This window comes from Rhineura floridana, chromosome 5 (assembly GCF_030035675.1).
Source record: "Rhineura floridana isolate rRhiFlo1 chromosome 5, rRhiFlo1.hap2, whole genome shotgun sequence".
NCBI lineage: Eukaryota > Metazoa > Chordata > Lepidosauria > Squamata > Rhineuridae > Rhineura > Rhineura floridana.
In genome coordinates, this window is record NC_084484.1 from 22,332,888 (window position 1) to 22,352,199 (window position 19,312).

The window sequence follows — 19,312 nt, forward strand, 5'->3', positions numbered from 1 at the left end:
AATCATGCAGATGGGGGCAGTTTGCTTAGCTGGCAAGAAACAAAATATGGAAAATCTGCTTGTTAAACAATAACCACAGAGTGTGCTTTTATGATGTGTTTTTTCCCCCTTCACCACAGTAATTCATATTAGAGGTAGAAGCGGTTGCATGTTAAATAAAATCATTCAGCATTGTTCTCGCATTGCAAAGAGCTGACTTATGTTGTTTTAAGATGCCTCCCATTAGAAAGTAAATATTCGTCCGATGTTACACAAAATTTAATAAAGATGAACTGTAAATAAAGTCACGGGCAGATTTCAGACAGTTTTATTAGCAGATTGTTGAAAAGGAGGAGGGAAAAAAAGAGAAAAATTAAATACAATACCAGTAAACGTGGTTCTCACATTGAAACCAGGCTCAAATAACTAGGCTACCATAGAAAATTTTTCCAATTCTTGCATTATGATGTAAAAACAGATTTTTGTACAGATTTTGTACAACAAAATTCATAATAACTTTTTTCTCATTTTTAGAAAACTTTAAATATATAGATAAAAATAGAGAATTTTCATAGGTCCTACATGAAGATGAGAATGTTCTGTTCCAAGGGCTTGCATAGAGCGCAAAGGTGGTTATAATATAGAACAACTAGACATTAATATCTTGAAGAATACAAAAAGCATTTAAACAATAACATGAACACAACATTTCTTCATAATCTAGGCAAAAGGAAAAACCTTTGTGTGTAACTAAAGAGGGGCAAAAGAAACCCAAATTCATCATACGGTAGCATTTAATGAACTGTAATATTTACACTTGTTTAATAAGATATACTTCTTGTCCTCATTATTCTCAGCATTTCCTTTATGTAGGTACCAAACTAAACAGTGATGCATATCCAAAGAGTCTGAAAAGTATACATTTTATAAATGATTAAAACTACTTACAGGTGACGCTCTGCAAGGAGCAAGACCAATGATAGATGCTAGAGATTTCATTTGTAGTTTTTTTAATTAATTAAAAAACACCCCTCTTTTCTCTCATATAAATAATTTAGCAGTTTGTCACAAAGTCCATCTAATGATAGCTGTTAACCCTTTGAAGACTTCACTTCTTTTTTAAAAAATCTGAAGCATTACCACATCTATTACGACGTATCCGGTAACAATTTTTGAACGACAAAATAGTTTCTTTTTAATTCCATGGCATGAAGTTGTTTATTTCTAAAATCATGAGAGGGTAAATGTAGGCCAGAAAAAAACCAATTCTGAAGCACTAACATGGCAAAATCAACACACTGTGGACAACAAAAACAGAATTTGGACATAGTTATTGTTTTGACAAAATTACTTTCAGTGAGGCATTTTACATGTTTATGGTTCTGATTACGTTTTTCTATAAATGCATATCGTACACGCATAAAACATTACAGGTGAAGAAACAATCACGTATGATGGCATTTATCTTTAAAGTAGTTTTCAAAGGGTTAACCTGGAGCAAACAATATCATTTAAGATGTAACAAGCACTGCGTTGAAGCTTGCTTCCAGTTATGAGCACAAAGGTGGAGAACAGATATCCATAGCATTTATAAAGACAGTAAAAATAACACATAACTGGCCTTGCCTGAGACAAGGAAGGACAAAAGACTTCAACTTTATCACTTAGCTCTACATGGTATTGGACTGATAACATCAAGCGCCTGTTTAGTCTCTGTGGTCTCCCCCCTCCCCAGCAACGTTGACGTAATATGACATTAACATACAAAAATATTTCTGGCGGGACGACTTGCTCTTGAGCTACAATTCACTTTTAAAAGTGCCATTTCACAGCACTGACCAATATACAAATAAAAGTAGCTGTCATCCCCAGATCCCGTTTATTAATACTGTGACTTCAGGACAAATATTTACATGCCTGCATGCGTTAAAATTAGAAAGGTGTCTTTTGGACCAACAGGGTGACAAAACATATTACCTAAAACTGTTGTTTTCCTAAAATCTAGTATTCTACGGCATACATAATACCTTCAGTGTGTGGTTTGTGGTTATATACTGTACATTTGACCAACAGTTTCAGTAAGAAGCAACATCTTGTCACTCCCCCAAAGTACTGCCAGGTTAGAATGAGAAATTATAACAGGTCTTTAATATTTTTAGTTCTTTATTCGTTTACTTAAAGAAAACAGTAAAATTACTTTGTTTACATTCTGTACTTCTTCTTTTTCCCCGAGATAAAATTGTTTTGACTTCTTGTAATGTACCATGGTTGTGTTGGTCTCTTGGAAAGTATGTTGGGAAAACATGTCTTGAAGGGAAATGAGTCCCTGTTCTAGATTTTGGGGAGGGGAATGGTGTAACTTTTTTATTTGTCTTTTCCTATTTTATCTTTTTAGGAGTCTTCTTATTCCTCTGTTAGAAAGATTCACTTCTGTACTGTCTTGCTGGTTTACATATGGCATAATAGTCTTCAGGTGTAAAAGTGGGCACTGTGGACGGTTTGATGTGCTCAAAGAATCAGAGGAGGAGACAGTTTTCATTCCTTTGGAAAGGGAATGCAAGGTCTTGCTCTGGGCTGGTCTATACAAGGATGTGTCCAATAACAAATTTCTTGTTAGCTGGCTGTTAAGAAGTGTGCTACATAGGTTGTAGAAACATTCTCTGGAACACAGGGAGAAGTCCCAGGAAACCAATGGAGGATGCTCTTTCAGAAAGTTTAAAACCTCTGCACATGGATAAATGAAGTGGCCAAGTTGCCTGGAAAGCACCTTTGTTTTTGCAGAACTTACGAAACGGCAAATGTTTCATTGCAGAGTTCCTTAAACTGTAGCACGCATATCTTCAGGTGAATAAGTTCAGTACATGACAGTAGTTTTCAAATAAAGTCTTCCATCTAAAATGTAAAGTAATACAAAAAAGTTTGAAAATGCTTTCCTGTATTAATGTTGAGTATTACTGTCTAAAAGGATATTTCATCTAGTAATGATCATACATTTCTTACTTAATAACTTGAAGTCTGGTGATACCTTCTTAAAATGCCTGTGGTCTGATGACTACAACCATTTCTAAGTGACAAGTTTTAAAGGATATTGCATTCATGTAACTGTTATACGACGGAGAGCATCTACAGGTACTTCTGTGGGTTTTGTTTAACTGAACATTTAACTGTGCTGAAGAAAATTATTTTGGTCACTGTGACAAGAGCAGTACTATTTGTGTGTCATATGTGCTCTTACTAAAAGATACAGGCAATGATACAGTAAGCCAGCAAGCAAGGACTGGGTGAGGAGTGAGGGAAGGGAGATCAAGCCAGTCTGGTTTGTTCCACCTCTATCCCACCCAGTCTCACTAAACAGGGATGGTGCCTGTTAGTACACTGTTCCCTTGATGTGTCCAGTGACCCAGCCAGATACTCAGAGTTATTCCTAGTCATGGAGCTGGTTGCCAATTCAGAGGAAATAGAATCATTGGATACACCCAAGGATACAGCAGACTGTCAAGGGCTACTGTTGAGCTAAAAGAAAGCAGAGGTGTCAGGGAAGGTCACTTATCCCTTTCTCCCCTAACCCTTTGCCTTACTCCTCAGATGCTCATCTCGCACTAGCTTCCAGTCGTATGGAGGTGATGGATTATGGCCATAATTCATTCTTTGGACCTTAGCTATATTGTTGAACATACCATATAATGTAGATGTGAATAAAGTACCTCAAACAAAATATTTCATCAATACCATGGAACTACAGACTTTGTTACATCTTTAAACATATATGACTGCATTAATTTAGTTTTAAGACTGCAATAGTTCCCACCCCCACAAAGTTTTTTCCCCTCCTAGAAGAAAGTTACCCTGGTTCAGAAGCATAAAACATTATATTATGGGTTGAAATCTTATGCCAGATAAAGAAAAAAGCCAAGAAACAAAATTTGGCCATCAGTATTATTCTTCGTCACCAGGCTGGCATTCCTTTCTCCCTAATTCAATGAGGCTTCTTTAGAGAAAGTAATCATTGTCCAGTGGACAAGCTTATGGAATTTGACTTGGGAGACTTGGATTAATGCCCAGACATTTGGGTTGATTGTTTCCCTTACTTGTACGCTACTTTTTCAACATTCTCTATTCTGGGGTACAAACCAGACTCTAAAAATAACAGCAAACCAAGAAAGAGATCAACTACTAAGCCTTGGTAAACGTAAAAGTGTTTAATGAAACTGCACAAGGCAAGAAGTAAGCCTGGGATTCATCAGGAAAGCTAACCCATAACACAGGCACCACTACTGAAAAGACTGCAGCTAATGCTCTACCAAATATTACTTGAGAAAAAGACAGGACATACTGGTCCAGCGAGCATCTCACCCAAAACAATGTTTTACCGTAACGGGCATGAGCAGGAAGCAGCCACAGTGAGCCATGGTCTTTTGTTTATTTATTTATTTATTTGTTTGTTTCATTTATAGACCGCCCATAGCGAGTGGCTCTCTGGGCGGTGTACAAAAAGGTTAAAATACAAAATATCAACAATAAAATCAGACAACAAACAATAAACACAAGCAGCAACAAAATAAAAAATAAAAAATAAAAATACAAAATTATAACATAAACGCTTAAAATGCCTGGGAGCATAGCCAGGTCTTAACCTGGCGCCGAAAAGATAGAAGCGTTCTTACCTCTCCATTTCTCCCATGTGCCTGGGAAAGCATTTTAGCAGCTTTTCCTGATTTATGGTTGTAACAAACTCTGATCAATTTCAGAACAACCTCAAACTCTGGTTTCTCAAGCTGGCTTTGTTAAACTTACTAGAGTTTGTTATGAACCATGATCATAAGAACATAAGAAAAGCCTGCTGGATCAGGCCAGTGGCCCATCTAGTCCAGCATCCTGTTCTCACAGTGGCCAACCAGGTGCCTGGGGGAAGCCGGCAAGCAGGACCTGAGTGCAAGAACACTCTCCCCTCCTGAGGCTTCCGGCAACTGGTTTTCAGAAGCATGCTGCCTCTGACTACGGTGGCAGAGCACAGCCATCATGGCTAGTAGCCATTGATAGCCCTGTCCTCCATGAATTGGTCTAATCTTCTTTTAAAGCCGTCCAAGCTGGTGGCCATTACTGCATCTTGTGGGAGCAAATTCCATAGTTTAACTATGCGCTGAGTAAAGAAGTACTTCCTTTTGTCTGTCCTGAATCTTCCAACATTCAGCTTCTTTGAATGTCCACGAGTTCTAGTATTATGAGAGAGGGAGAAGAACTTTTCTCTATCCACTTTCTCAATGCCATGAATAATTTTATACACTTCTATCATGTCTCCTCTGACCCGCCTTTTCTCTAAACTAAAAAGCCCCAAATGCTGCAACCTTTCCTCGTAAGGGAGTCGCTCCATCCCCTTGATCATTCTGGTTGACCTCTTCTGAACCTTTTCCAACTCTACAATATCCTTTTTGAGATGAGGCGACCAGAACTGTACACAGTATTCCAAATGCGGCCGCACCATAGATTTATACAATGGCATTATGATATCGGCTGTTTTATTTTCAATACCTTTCCTAATTATCCCTAGCATGGAATTTGCCTTTTTCACAGCTGCCACACACTGGCTCGACATTTTCATAGTTTTGTCCACTACAACCCCGAGGTCTCTCTCCCCATGAGACCCCATGAGCGTATATGTGAAATTCAGATTTTTTGCTCCAATATGCATAATTTTACACTTGTTTATATTGAATTGCATTTGCCATTTTTGAGTGACACCACAGGGTTGGTGCAACGGGGGACTGCCTTCAAGTCGATCCTGACTTACGGCTACCCTATGAACAGGGTTTTCATGGTGAGCAGTATTCAGAGGGGGTTTACCATTGCCTCCCTCTGAGGCTAGTCCTCCCCAGCTGGCTAGGGCCTGCTCAGCTTGCCACAGCTGCGGAAGCCAGCCCCTTCCTTGTCTGCAACTGCCAGCTGGGAGGCAACTGGGCTCCTTGGGATTATGCAGCTTGCCCACAGCTGCACAGGTGGCAGGGCACGTAACCCCTGAGCCACTCACTGTGGGTGTGATCTTTAGCTGGTTCGTTACACCCAGGAGACACGAGTGGGGATTTGAACTCACAGAATCTGGACTCCCAGCCAGGCGCTCATCCGCACTGTGCTACACCAGCCTGCTGGTGCAACACAGTAAGCCACCCAAGGTGGGTGTGGGTGCTATCACCTGCTGCCTTCCCTGATTCCTCCATGTCCTGCCACCGCTACCTCTTTTTATCTCTTCCTCTGCTCCCACTCACCTCTTCCACCATCGTCATCCTCCTGCCTCCCTGCCATGACCTCCCTGCTACCATCATCTCTAATCCAGGGCTATCCTCTCCCCTCCATGCTATACTTTGAGGGAAGGATCCTCCCTCAGAGGGAGACATTGAAGTTGATGTGCCCACAGAGAGTGCCTGAACCACGGTGAAACTTTCAGCAGTATTTGCTGCCATTGTGGCAAAGTGGCAGCAGTGGAAGCACTCTCTGTGGCCATCTCAACTGCAACTGCTCAGTCACAGGAAGGACTCATTCCTCAAGGTCCCAGAAAGGCCTTGTGGAGCATCATGAGAGGCATCCTTGCAGCAGCAATGTTCCATAGCAAGCAAATAGGTGGGTGAATAGTGGTGAAGGCGACAGCAACTGCTGCTATACCAACAGCCACAGCCGACAGGTGGGTGGGTTGCAGGTTGCGGGCTGCAGAAACTAGATGTGGAGATACAATCTGTCACCAAATGTGACCTGCCACCTGAGGCATCAGTCTCATGATAAAGTGGCTCTGTTGACAGAAGAAGCTAATTTCACAGGAAAGTGAAACTAAAAGCTGCCAAATTCCTCTTTCCACCACTCAAAGGGAGGAGAGGAGAGAAGTGCAGCAGCTTCTTCCTGTTAGCACACGTAACATTAAACCATGGCCTGGGCTAAGGCTATGTAGGATTTTAAATGCCATCACTGGCACTTTGAATTGACCTTACATTTTAATAGATAGCCCATGCAGCTATTCCCATGAGGACCTGTATGAAGTATTTGATATAAAAAACAGAAGCAGGCTTAGAATTCTAACAATTTCATCTGATTTTATGCTACTGAATCCAGTGAACATTTTAAAATATGCTACAGAATGCAGTGGAGATCTTATCTATTCACAACCTTTCAAGACTTCTTTCAAGATGCAGGCATATTTGGATCCCAGGCCTTATATTAAATAACTGTTTCAAATTCCATAAAGTTTTGTATTAGTTATTATAGCCACTGAGTACTTAAACACTGACAAAGTGACCTTAATATAAATATTTTAAGACAAAGAGAAACTTTCATGGAAATTATATATTCTTGGGAAAGTAACTGTTTATCCAGAGCATGTTTTGTCTGCAGACTATTTCTCACTAAAGTGGTAAACCTGTCTCTGGGTTGTATCATTTGAAACTGTGGTTAGGGGTACACATAATTAAATCCTCCTCCATACCAAAGAAACCCTGTACATAGAAAGCTATTCACTAATAGGCAAAAAACCCTTGCGGTTTAAGAACGTACCTATAGCCAACAGTTATTTCTATCAAACTTTACAAAGCAGGGAAATTGGACAGCTATAGTGAATCTTCCAGGGGAGGAGAAGTCCTGACCTCCTCTCTGAGATATTGGACTGCCCTACAAAGTTGTCAAAATGCAAACACAATTTGGGTTGATCTTTCACAGTCCAATCACTTCCTGTGTACCTTGGAAGGATTTGGTAACATGTGCCTCTGAGCATTTGGTGAGTGGTGGCAACACCTGCCATCTCCAAAGATGAAGAATTACATTTTTGTATGTTTGTTGGTGTTCTTCTTACTTTGCTTCTTTCCTGTGTTACCACTGTTTCTACAGAGAATCTAACTTAGAACATTATATTTCTCTCATTTTTCATCCTAGAAACCTGTGTCAAATTTATTTTTATTAAGTATGTTTCATGATTTTAATGTCGTGAATAGTTTAATTCTATTTTAATTGTATATTTTTGTATGCTTTTTTACCTATGTGTAGTTTTTATTTGTAAGCCGCCCTGAGTTCCAGTTTTGGAAAAAGGGCAGGGTAAAAATAAAGATTCATTCATTCATTATTAATTCCAAAGCCTTTTTGTTGGTCAATGTCATATAATGGTGAAGACAGCCCTTTTTTTTGTTTCAAACTGGAGGTTATGCTCTATTTCTATTCTGGGCACATTAACAGTTGAATCTGAAACTGCAGTTTGATGAAAAATCAGGCTGATTACAATATGTTGCTACTTAAGCAATGACTCTAGCTGTTGGAAAAAACAAACTTGGCCAGTCCAAGATGCATGTTTACAGCCTGCTATGCTTAAACTACTCCACTTAAGGAAAGGTGGGCATGGTCAATTAAAAAAATAGAGCACACCTAGAATTTTGCAAGAATATATTTCACTTTCCGCTGTTTTATCTTGTGCAAACTGAGACACGTTCATGTCCACTGGAAACTATTCTGCAGAATAATCAGTGCCATTATTCCACAATTGTTTTTGGAGTTTTTTTAGTGTTGCAAAGTGTTGCTGTACTTCACATATTCACAGAAACAGAAGCAAAAGAAAATGATTTACTATAGGAAATTTCACTAAAACTGAAAGGTGTGACTATCTGAATTATCAACTGTCTTAATATTGTTGCTTCCTCCCTGCTAAAACAAGATCAGCATGGCACATGTCTTGTTCCTGTTATTTCGGCTGATTGCAGGTGTTGCCACCACTCACCATATGCTCAGAGACACATGCTACCAAATTCTTCCAAACTACACATGAAGTGGATTGGACTGTGAAAGATCAACCCAAATTGTGTTTGCATTTTGACAAATTTGTAGGGCAGTGCAATATCTCAGAGAGGTCAGGTCACCTGCTCCCCTGCTGCATTAATATATAACTGCCCAATTTCCATGCTTTTTAAAGTTTTAACTGCTGAAAAAGAAAAACTAACACTTACAAAATCCCAATTAAAGCAAACAATTTTTTTAAATCATTTTTTACTCATCCCATTCTGCATTTGAATCCCTAACTGGATGGGGAATGACACTATGCTATGGGCAAGAAGCCCAGTAATCAAAGGTGTGAACCCACCAATAAACTTTTGAGAAAGAGCTGTGTAATGTGGGGTTGAGTTCCTCCCCTTCCCTGCAAAACAACTGATAGATGTAATATCAACTTATGCTGTATCAGAAACAGTGCTTATAGTGATACACCCAGGAGACTAAGGCTTTGGCCCGATGTATCCGTGCTGCAACCCACACATATGACTGCTTATGTTAACAAAACTTTTAGAATGAAAATTCTGTGATCAGAGGTTGATATGATTTATACAGAAAGCTGTGCATTTCTTTCCTGTAAGCTATCACTGGTTCTTTGGGGGCGGTGGGGAGCATCCCAAGATGAGACACTTTGAAACTCTTTTTTAAAAAGACTTTGCTTCATTCAGCTTCTGGTAGGAAATCAAAGTGAAAGGAAGTCATCATGACTCCATGCCCTTGTTTTGAATGCATACATTTTTCTTACTGCAGAATGCAGGGTTGTTTTTTTTCCTGATACTTGCCTTAGCAGTGCTTCCTACTGACATTGCCACAGAAGTTATTTCCTATCAGTCCCTCTCTTAACTTCTTTTCACCTCCCATTTCCACAGAAGCACACCCTCCACTAGGGTTGCCAGGTCAGAAGCATCCTAAACCATGAGATTTTGGGAGTGGGCCCAAGTGATGCTACACAAGTACATTTAGTGGGGACGTGAGATAGGGCCTTTTCGGTGGCTGCCCCTAGGCTCTGGAATTCCCTTCCTAGGGAGGCAAGAATGGCCCCCTCTTTGCAATCCTTCCATCGGCAGGTAAAGACTTTTTTATCCCAACAGGCCTTTGGAGCCGAAGGTTGCTAAGGTCATGGCTTGAAGAGGGTGCTGCATTGTTATTGTTTAATTGTACTATTTTAAACTGAGGTGATTTATTAAGTGTATGTTTGAACGGTTTTAATATTGTAAATAGTTTAATTCTATTTATTTTAGATTATTGTATGTTCTTAATTATATGTATTTTTATCTGGAAGCCGCCTTGAGTTCCAGTTTGGAAAATAGGGCAGGGTGAAAATAAAGATAATAAATAAACAAATAAAATGTCATTAAGCATGATACATTAAGCATCAACCACAGTTGCATGGAGCATACAATTCAAACAAAAACATTTCTCTGATTGGAAATTAAGATAGAAATCTTAGCTAAAAGATGGCGCCTGGGTAGGGAACATTTAATCTAGCTAACTTGTTTCTGGCAAAAAGGGTTTAAGTACCCTCAGGCCAGGCCAGGCCAGTCACTATAAGGCCACTGTAGGAAGAAAGGAGCCTAGTGCTGTGGAGATGTTAGATGGGAGCACACAGGAGTAAAGATGGATGCCCCTGAAGCCTGCAAGTCTAAACACACTTACTAAGGGACTAAGCCCAAAGAACTCAATAGGACTTACTTCTCAGTAGACATGGTTTGGATTGTGTTGTTGGTAAAGCTTGACTGGGATCCTCTGCAAAGATAACCATATCTAAGTAGGGTTGGCAACCCTCTACCTGGAATGCCCTGCCCTTACTTTTTAACATGGCTGCTCCAAATTTCTTTACAGATTTGACCCTTCACTTCAGAAAGAGGTCTGAGAAAGAGTAAGACAATTCTCTACTTTTTTCTGTCTCCCCTGTGGGCTGCTATAAACTCACTTTGACAACCAACCCAACTCCATTGAATAATAATTGACAGAGAGAAAGCACACATGGCTTGGTCTACCTTGATAGGCAGCAGCTTGGGAACAACAATTGCAGCCATGCTGCCCAGGATGTGCATTCACTTTTACCACTATTGGGCAAGAAACAAATCGTCATGCAAACAACAAGGTGCATCATTAGTGGGTTTAAGGGGGTTGAGTGGAGTGCATGGAACCACTGTTGTTGCTTCTATGGATGAAAGGGAGTGAGGATAAAAGTAAATGAAATGCAAACAGAAAAAGAAAAACAGAAGACAGTGATGATTTCCTAAATGCAACACCATATTAACCATAACAAGGTTCCTATGAGTAAGGCAGAAAACTCTCAATCCCACAACCAGTCAGGATTCCTAACCAAAAAAACCCCACTAAAAAATCCTGACAGCTGGTTAGCCAAGGTCAGAAATCCCCATGCAGCACAACCTGACTGCAGTTAGTGTAGAATGCTGTGGCACAATTGCTGACATGAGTGAGACCCTATCATCCCATAATACCCCTGCTCTGAAATCTGCACTGGTTGCCAATTTGCTCCCATGCCAAGTTCAAGGTGTGCTTTCCATGTTGCGGGTGCCACATAGCACTTGTTCTGCTCTTCTAAGAAATCAGCCTTTTAGTGTGGCAGCACCTATGCTTTGGAACTCCCTGCCTATTGACATTAGGCAGGCACCTTCATTGTACTCTTTTTAGCACCTGCTAAAAACATTTTTGTTTAGACAATCCCACCCAGGGATGTAGAAGCTATTATGTTTTTATCTATTTTTAACTCATTGTTGGTTTTATTATTTTGAATGTTTTATATATCTGTCTTTAACTGTTTTTGCCAATAATTTTATTGTTTTAATTTGTTCTGTAAACTGCTTTGAGATTTTTTACAATAAAGTGGTATATAAATGTTGTAATTAAAATACATAAATAAATTTTAGAGTCACTGTGGCCCTTGGGTCTCTTTCCATTTGTAGGAACAAAGGAATCTGCCTTATGCCATCTCAGGCCATTTGGTGCCATCTAGCTCAGTATTGATAACATGGACCAGCATTGGCTCTCCAGGATTCCAGGCAATAGTCTTTTCCAGAAACTGAATTTTGGACCTTTGCATGGAAAGCATATGCCCTACCACTGAGCTACAGCCCCTCCCCTGTTTAAATTTTTTTTTAAAATTGTTCTTATCAATTTTCAAAAAAATATTTTAAAATTGTTCGTTTCAATTCACTATTGAATACACATCATACCTAGTGCAGATCCACACCATTCATTTTAAGTACATTCAACCATGCACATAAAGCACGTTCAACACATTCAACAATGGACATAAAGTACATTCAACACATTCAACAATGTTTTTATGATGCTTTAAAGTGTTTTTAGTGCTTTTGTTTGCCTCCCTGGGCACCTGCTCGGAGGAAGGGAGGAATACAAATCAAATAATAAATAAATTAATAAATAAACATGTATTTGAAGCACATGAATCCACAGAATCATGGGAACTGTAGTTTGTTAAGGGTGGTGGGAACTATAACTGTGAGGGGAAAACTATACTTTCCAGGATTCTTTAGGGGAAGTCAGGTGCTTTAAATGCAAGTTGGATGTGCTTTAAAAGTATTGTGTGGATCTAATTAAACTTTGCCTGCATGTAAATTGTTTTAATTAATTTTTTACAATGGAAATGAGCTATAAAGTTTACTGAGTGACCATGGGTTGCTCACCATCTCTCAGCCTAATCTGCCCCTCAGGATACAAACAACAGAGGGGAACCGCCCCAAGGAAGAAAGGCACACTTAAAGTGTAAATAATGATGTACAACAATAGTGTGAATTCAGATACTTATTGGGACATAGTATTAAGAAATATTTCACACAAATATTCACACAACCCAAAATTCAGAATCATGCCACTGTAAGCTGTTTTGCAACTGGCACCTGTTTTTATGGTCATTGGATTTTAAAGGGAGTTATTTCTTATTGTGAGCTGCCTTGGTATATAAATTTTAATAAAGATAACAACAACAATACACACACACACACTGAAGATGTAAAAATATGTACACCTCATATAATAGTTTATTGTCAAAGCCAGCTGGTCATTGCAGAACTTTTTTTTTTAAACAGTATCAGTATTAGTTTCCTACATAATAAAAGCAGTGATACGTAAGTAAACCCTGCGTAATTGCTTTAAAAATACGATCAGAAGGGGAAAGAAAGATATACAACACAAACACAGTTGTTTGCTATGTTCACTCAAAAGTCTCATCAATTTACAGCACAATCCTAACTATGTCTACTCAAAAGTAAGTCCCAGCATTTACTCCCAGAAAAGCAAGTTTAGCAACTGTTTATACTTGTTTTTATGGTTATTGGATTTTAAAGGGATTTATTTCTTATTGTGAGCTGCCTTGGTTTCCAGTCTGCAACCCTACCTCACAGGGTAGTTGGAAAGACGCCTATACACACACACACACTGGAGATGTAAGAATACATACACCCCATACAATAGTTTATTGTCAAAACCAGTTGGTCATTGCAGAACATTTTTAAAAAAACAGTATCAGTATTAGTTTCCTACATAATAACACACAATCCTACAGCACAATCCTAACCATGTCTACTCAAAAGTAAGTTCTACTGAATTCAATGGGATTTACTCTGGATATGAGGAATTAGCATTGCAGTTTTACTGCCAGAAAAGCAAATACTGGATTAAAGTTTCATATTGGGAAGGTTTTCAAAACAGTGCCCTCTTCAACAGCCCAGGAAAATTTAAACTTGTTTGACTCATACACGCAAGAGAGAAAAAGACCGAAAGCAGCTATATACTTACTCAATTGATGAGATTTTCAGAAAAGCAGAAAAAAACAAGTTTGCTAACTTGCAAAGGGCTGTAGTTATTGCCTTGTCAATCACAACCCTGACTTCACATTGTCTACAAACCTGAAAAGGTGGGATTAGAGCAGCCAGCTACGTGCTCATTTAACTGAAGTTGAGGGGGGCAGTTGACATTTTGGTGTATAACATGGGAACCAGACCACCTAGAAACTTGTTTTTTTAAAAGAAAGCTGAGCGTCCAGAGATTAAGGTTACTCACCCAGAGCACCCCAAAAATCCAGAGTCTCTGGGCAAAAACCAGACAACTGGCAACTCTCCCCTCCCTCCTTTTCTCCTTCATATATTCCTGCGATCCCCCAGCCATCTGCATAGAAGAGATGTAAAACTCAAAACTGAAATTGCATAACTTGTAGGTAAATAATGTTTCCCCAGATAAAAGGAAGATAAAGGGGGGAAATGTTTGCAAGGATCTCAGACTGGGGAAAAAATCCATAAACATCTGAAAGCTAGTCCAGAAAACAAAACATTAGAGGAGTTAACATTCCTTGTTTCAAATATGAAACTGAAAACAAAGGTATCCTTGACCATTGTTTGCTTTAGGAAGAAATAATTCTACCACATGTATAGAATAAACACAGTCATTATTTACAACACTAAGGCTGTCCAGAAACCACTGTAGAAGATATACTCTATAGTATTTATCAGCATTTTGGTTATCTAGAATAGAGAGCTAATTAGTATTGGCTGAAATTCCCATATCTACCTACATGTTAGTTAGCTCACACTGAGTCCATTATGTTTTATTTACCACTATGGGGTCTCAAGGAACTATTAAATTTGTACTTTTGTCAGGACAAAACTTCCTAAATCTGCAGAAGGCAGGAGTATACTTTTCAAAACCTACTAATCTAGGTCTTTTCTAGCATGGAAGTCAAGGAAAGGAAACAGGAGGAGGAGTTTTAAAAGCCAACAGCTGACAATATTTATGGAGGAATTCAAAGAAATTGTCTTCATTCCAAAAACCAAGAGTTTGCTTGCTACATGATCTAATGGGCATACATCAAGGCTGCCCAACCTGTATCCACCAGCAATGTAAAGCAAGCCACTAGAGTATTGATAACCCTGCTGTTTTTGTTATCTGTCTGGGACTGCAAAAATGGAGGAACTATGAATTAGCTTGGAGGCCAAAATGTGTGGCTGGCTGGTGAGTTGGTGATCTGGGCAGGTTATTCAGGCCTGACACTGATGATAAATATCACTATCAACAAGCTTATCTGTGAATCATAACATTAAAAGCATTTTCAATGGTAGTGTGACTGAACTCACTGAAAGCACTATATATAAAGTTTTTTATTCGAGGCTATGCTAAGAGTCCTTTATAATATAGATATGTCTTGATTAATTTTTTTGAATAGTCAACTATTAAATATATCCCATTTATGAATAAATAATGAATAAGAGCCCAAATCCCTTGCTTTTCAGAGCTTCAGCCGTTGGATAGAAAATCAGTCTCAGGGCTTCTGGCACCAAGACAAAGAGACCTTCATCTATTTGGTTTGCTGCTATGACCAGAACTTGCCCTTTGATCTTTGCCACTGGACATGGAGAGAGAGAGGCTCACAGAGAGGCTCGGAGGGTCGTAACAAGATCTAGGGCCTTTTCAGTGGCTGCCCCCGAATTATGGAACAGTCTCCCCGATGAGGTCCGCCTGGTGCCTACACTTCTATCTTTTCGGCGCCAGGTGAAAACCTTTTTATTCTCCCAGGCATTTTAATCTATCTTTTATGCTTTTAACGTATATTAGGTTGTTTATTGTTTAATATTTATGCTCTACTGTTTTTGTGATTTTATTGTATTTTATCCTATGTTGTGCACCGCCCTGAGAGCCTTCGGGCTGTGGGCAGTATATAAATCGAATAAAATAAAATAAATAAATAAATTTATATGTGACAGTAGCAACCCCTCTGTGATATTTCGCTAATGCTAGGTAAAACAGTGCAGGAGTACTGTACAAGGGCGTTATTTGGGTGGACGGGAAGAAGCTGTCAGGGGTAGCTTGCATACTGCAGGATCAATGGAATGGCCTCTTAGTTCTTGTTGCTTTTATTGGTTCATTTAAAATTGAGAGCCAGTGTGGTAAAGTGATTAGAATGTCAGATTAGGACCTGGGAGACCAGGGTTCAAATCCATGCTCAGCCATGAAGCTCGCTGGGTGACTTTGGGCCAGTCATTGTCTCTTAGCCTATCCTACCTCACTGGGTTGTTATGGGGATAAAATTGGGAGAGGGAAAACCAAGTTTGTACACCACCTTGAGGCCCTTGGAGGAAGAATGGGATTATAAATGTAATAAATAAATAAACAAATAAATACTTTTATCCAACTTTTAAATGTGACTTTCCAAAGAGGTATACAGATAGAAATAAAACACGATAAAGCGAATAATTCAAGCCAACAACCACAGAACTTCATGAACCCATAAACAGTAGCTAAAATCAATTTGCCCTGGGCAAACAAAAAAACCTTGCTTTGCCCCTAAAACTTAACAAGCTAGTCACCAGGTAACCAGCCCTTCAGTTGCTAGCCTATCATAGATTTTCATCTTTAAATCTACAGCAGACCTATATTGTGCTGCTTTAGAACAAGGAGAAGCAAAGCAATGGAAATTTCACATTGCCGAATCAGATTGGGCTGTGAATAACATTTAGCTAGGATGTCAACTTTTCAATCAATAGAACTTTTTAAAAAATACTGTGATATGAGCGTCTTATTCTCCCAAAATTTTTGTTCACCATTCTGATAAAGTTATGTGTATATGTTATGTGCTACTGAAACCCCAATAGTACAGTGAGGGCGTGATTTGAGCAAATTTTGCTGTCAGAAAAAATTATGCACATTTATCTGCCTTGCAAATTTCAGTGCACATGTTATTGTGGTGTTGTCCAACACATGAGATCAAAATACGATACAGGAATATTATACCCCAGATTAAATCAATTTCTATAAAATATGCTTTCTAGCTAATGCCCGCTCCCAGTAAGTACTTTGTAACTTATTAGCTAGGAATGCAACTTCCACAGGTTCAGCTGTTTAGCCTAGAGAGGAGGAAGAGCGGACTAAATTCAGAATCTTCCTCCTCATCCTGAACAGCTGATAGACACTGATGAGAATCTATAACCAGGGCTATCTGCATGCAGCTAGCGGATCAGGCAGGGGAAGTGAATGCACGGCAACCCTTCACATTCACAATTCCACATCTAGCAAAGCATACATCAAGGAAAGCCTACTTGTTTCCATGCACATACGTCCCCTAGCATGATTGGGCTGATCAAGTACCACAAAATGGAGCATTTTTTCTTTGAGTCTGCTCACATAAGTTAAAAGATGCATTTCCTGTTAGGAAGAAACTTTTATTGAAAAATGGCAGCTATTTTGTTTTCTCAGAAGTTATTTGTAGCCACTATACTCTAATGAGGTTTGCCCCCCTCCAAAGAACAGGTGTACATGCATGCCCGAATGCACACAACCTCTTCATCCCAATGTTGATAAAAGCATCTCTGATCCGCAGCTCAAGCGGTTTTAAATTATATAACTGCTGGGTTTATTTCTTTCGATAAGATAGGGCAAATGTGAATCCCAGTGTAATCCTAACTTTCCATTCTATGTGGTGTTTTAATAACTGAAGGAAAAGGAACAAGAACAATAAAAAAGGAGACGAAGACAAACAAATGGGGGATGATTCATGCAAAGTTTGGTAAGACAGCATCAGGAAACCCAAATAAAAGCAAGCATTTTGCAACAGATGGAAGGGATCTTAGACAAACTGTAACCCTTTTCCAAAACACTTAACTAGGAAATAGCCTATTAAGGATGAAATCTTTTTTTTTTTTTGCCTTGCCTTCATAAATCTCAAGTAAGATGCAGACAAAGGAGAAGGTATTTACCATGTAAATGCTGCTACACTGAGAATCTGAGTTCTTAACCATGGGAAAGTGTTTAAGATGAAACCGAGGCATATTCAGAAATTTTGAAATGGAAGAGGTGAGAACTGTTGAATTTCTAAAGGAAGATAATTTGTCAGCTATGGGGGGGGGGTTTCTCCAGCAATTTTTGCTTGACAGTTGTGTACAGTCAAGGTTGTAACCAGAGCTTGGAAAAGTTACTTTTTTGAACTACAGCTCCCATCAGCCTAATCCAGTGGCCATGTTGCCTAGGGCTGATGGGAGTTGTAGTTTAAAAAAGTAACTTTTCCAAGCTCTGGTTGTAACACAGCTCTAACTCCTAGCTGAGTCTGACCATTGTATTTTCCAGTGCTGTCTCTTCCAGATGTTGGTGGCTTCCCGGGAGTTTTTTTGAGGGGAGGGAATCTTTTCCACCCTGCTGCCTACTATATTATTAGCTGGAAATAATATAGGGATTGGAACTAGTACCTTCTATGTGATATACTACTGAGCTAATGCCTATCCCTTAGTCCACAAATGTAGGACTAGATAAGGATTGGGAGACAAGTCAAAGTAAGAAAACTGTGGTAATCTCTGGTCACAAATGTGTAAGTGAACAATACCCTTTGTGCAAATAAACAGCATAAACCTTCCACTGAGGGTGCTAAATGAATACGGTAGACTTAATAGTTTATAAAAGAAGGCATGCTAGAATCTTAAAGATATTGGATACTCATGGAGATAACTCACACCTTGCCTCACTAGGTCACAAAAGTCACTAGCCATGGTCCAGACAACTGTATTTCCAGTTCCAGTGGAGTTTTCTTTATTTCCCATGAACTGTGAGAACCTGCCCTCTTCGCCGTGCTGGGCAAACAAATCTGTTCTACATATTTCTAAATGGATTCCTGGATCATGGCTACAGATTTTGAAAATGTGATAATGCTTTTAAAAAACAGGTACTTTTTCTGCTTCCTGGTGAACTCAGCCACTATTTTGTTTTATTAAACCTGAATTTCAACAGCACTGCATTCTGGTCACTTCTTTTAGGAGAGGGAAAAAGGGAAAATGGGGGGAAATAAAACAAATGTCTGAGTCAAACATATCAGTTTATGAAGCCATTGCTGATGACAAGCAGCTTGTGATCTTTTATAATTTAGTGGGCTCAGCTTACTTTGCATCCAAAAATTGACCAATTGTACAGAAATTCCGTAAGAATTTGCTTCATTACCTTAGTCATATTTCCAGATAAAACATGTATTTCTCACTCAAAGATGCGAACTACATTTGGTCAACAAAAGTAGCAATGGGGCATTCTGGATTTGCTGAAGAAAGATTTGTGGGTCCTTTCAAAAGCCATCAGGGTGGCATCAACTGCTTAGGGAAGGAAGTACTGAATTCTGTGTCAGCAGAATGCTGCAAAATGTGGCTTTATGCCAAGGAGTAGTGAGAGCAAAGGTGCTTGTTAGGTGAATGTGACACACTTGCTGCTGTTGTCCTCCCCTGTATTTCATCAATCATTTTATTTAATATTTATTTATATATCCTGCTGTCCTTTAGAAACTTCAGCGCTATTTGCATGGAGCTTCCCGTGGTCTCCCATACAAGCTCCAATAACATGTTACAACAGCCGGAATCCATAGATCTGTACAGCTAGTTCTGTGTGCCTTAAAGGGGCTTGTGTTTCTCAGATAGCACCGTTTCCATGGCTCACAGCAAACTGCTTTTGAAATGGAGAGGATTTTCAAAAGTAGTTTTGACAGTGTCACTGGGGTCTCCTGTTCAAAGGAGTGTGGAAAGCCAAAAATCCC

The 19,312-nt window shown here is 39.2% G+C and overlaps 1 protein-coding gene across 1 annotated transcript in view; it reads right to left on the reverse strand.

The window, feature by feature from the left end:
- Positions 1–335: 335 nt before the first annotated feature.
- Positions 336–19,312, reverse strand: part of DACH1 (dachshund family transcription factor 1) — a 585,162-nt gene continuing 566,185 nt past the window's right edge. Inside the window, exon 12 of the mRNA XM_061629968.1 lies at positions 336–2,871. Within this exon, the coding sequence (XP_061485952.1) occupies positions 2,834–2,871 (38 nt within the window). The 3' untranslated portion in view covers positions 336–2,833. The remainder of the gene's footprint in view (positions 2,872–19,312) is intronic.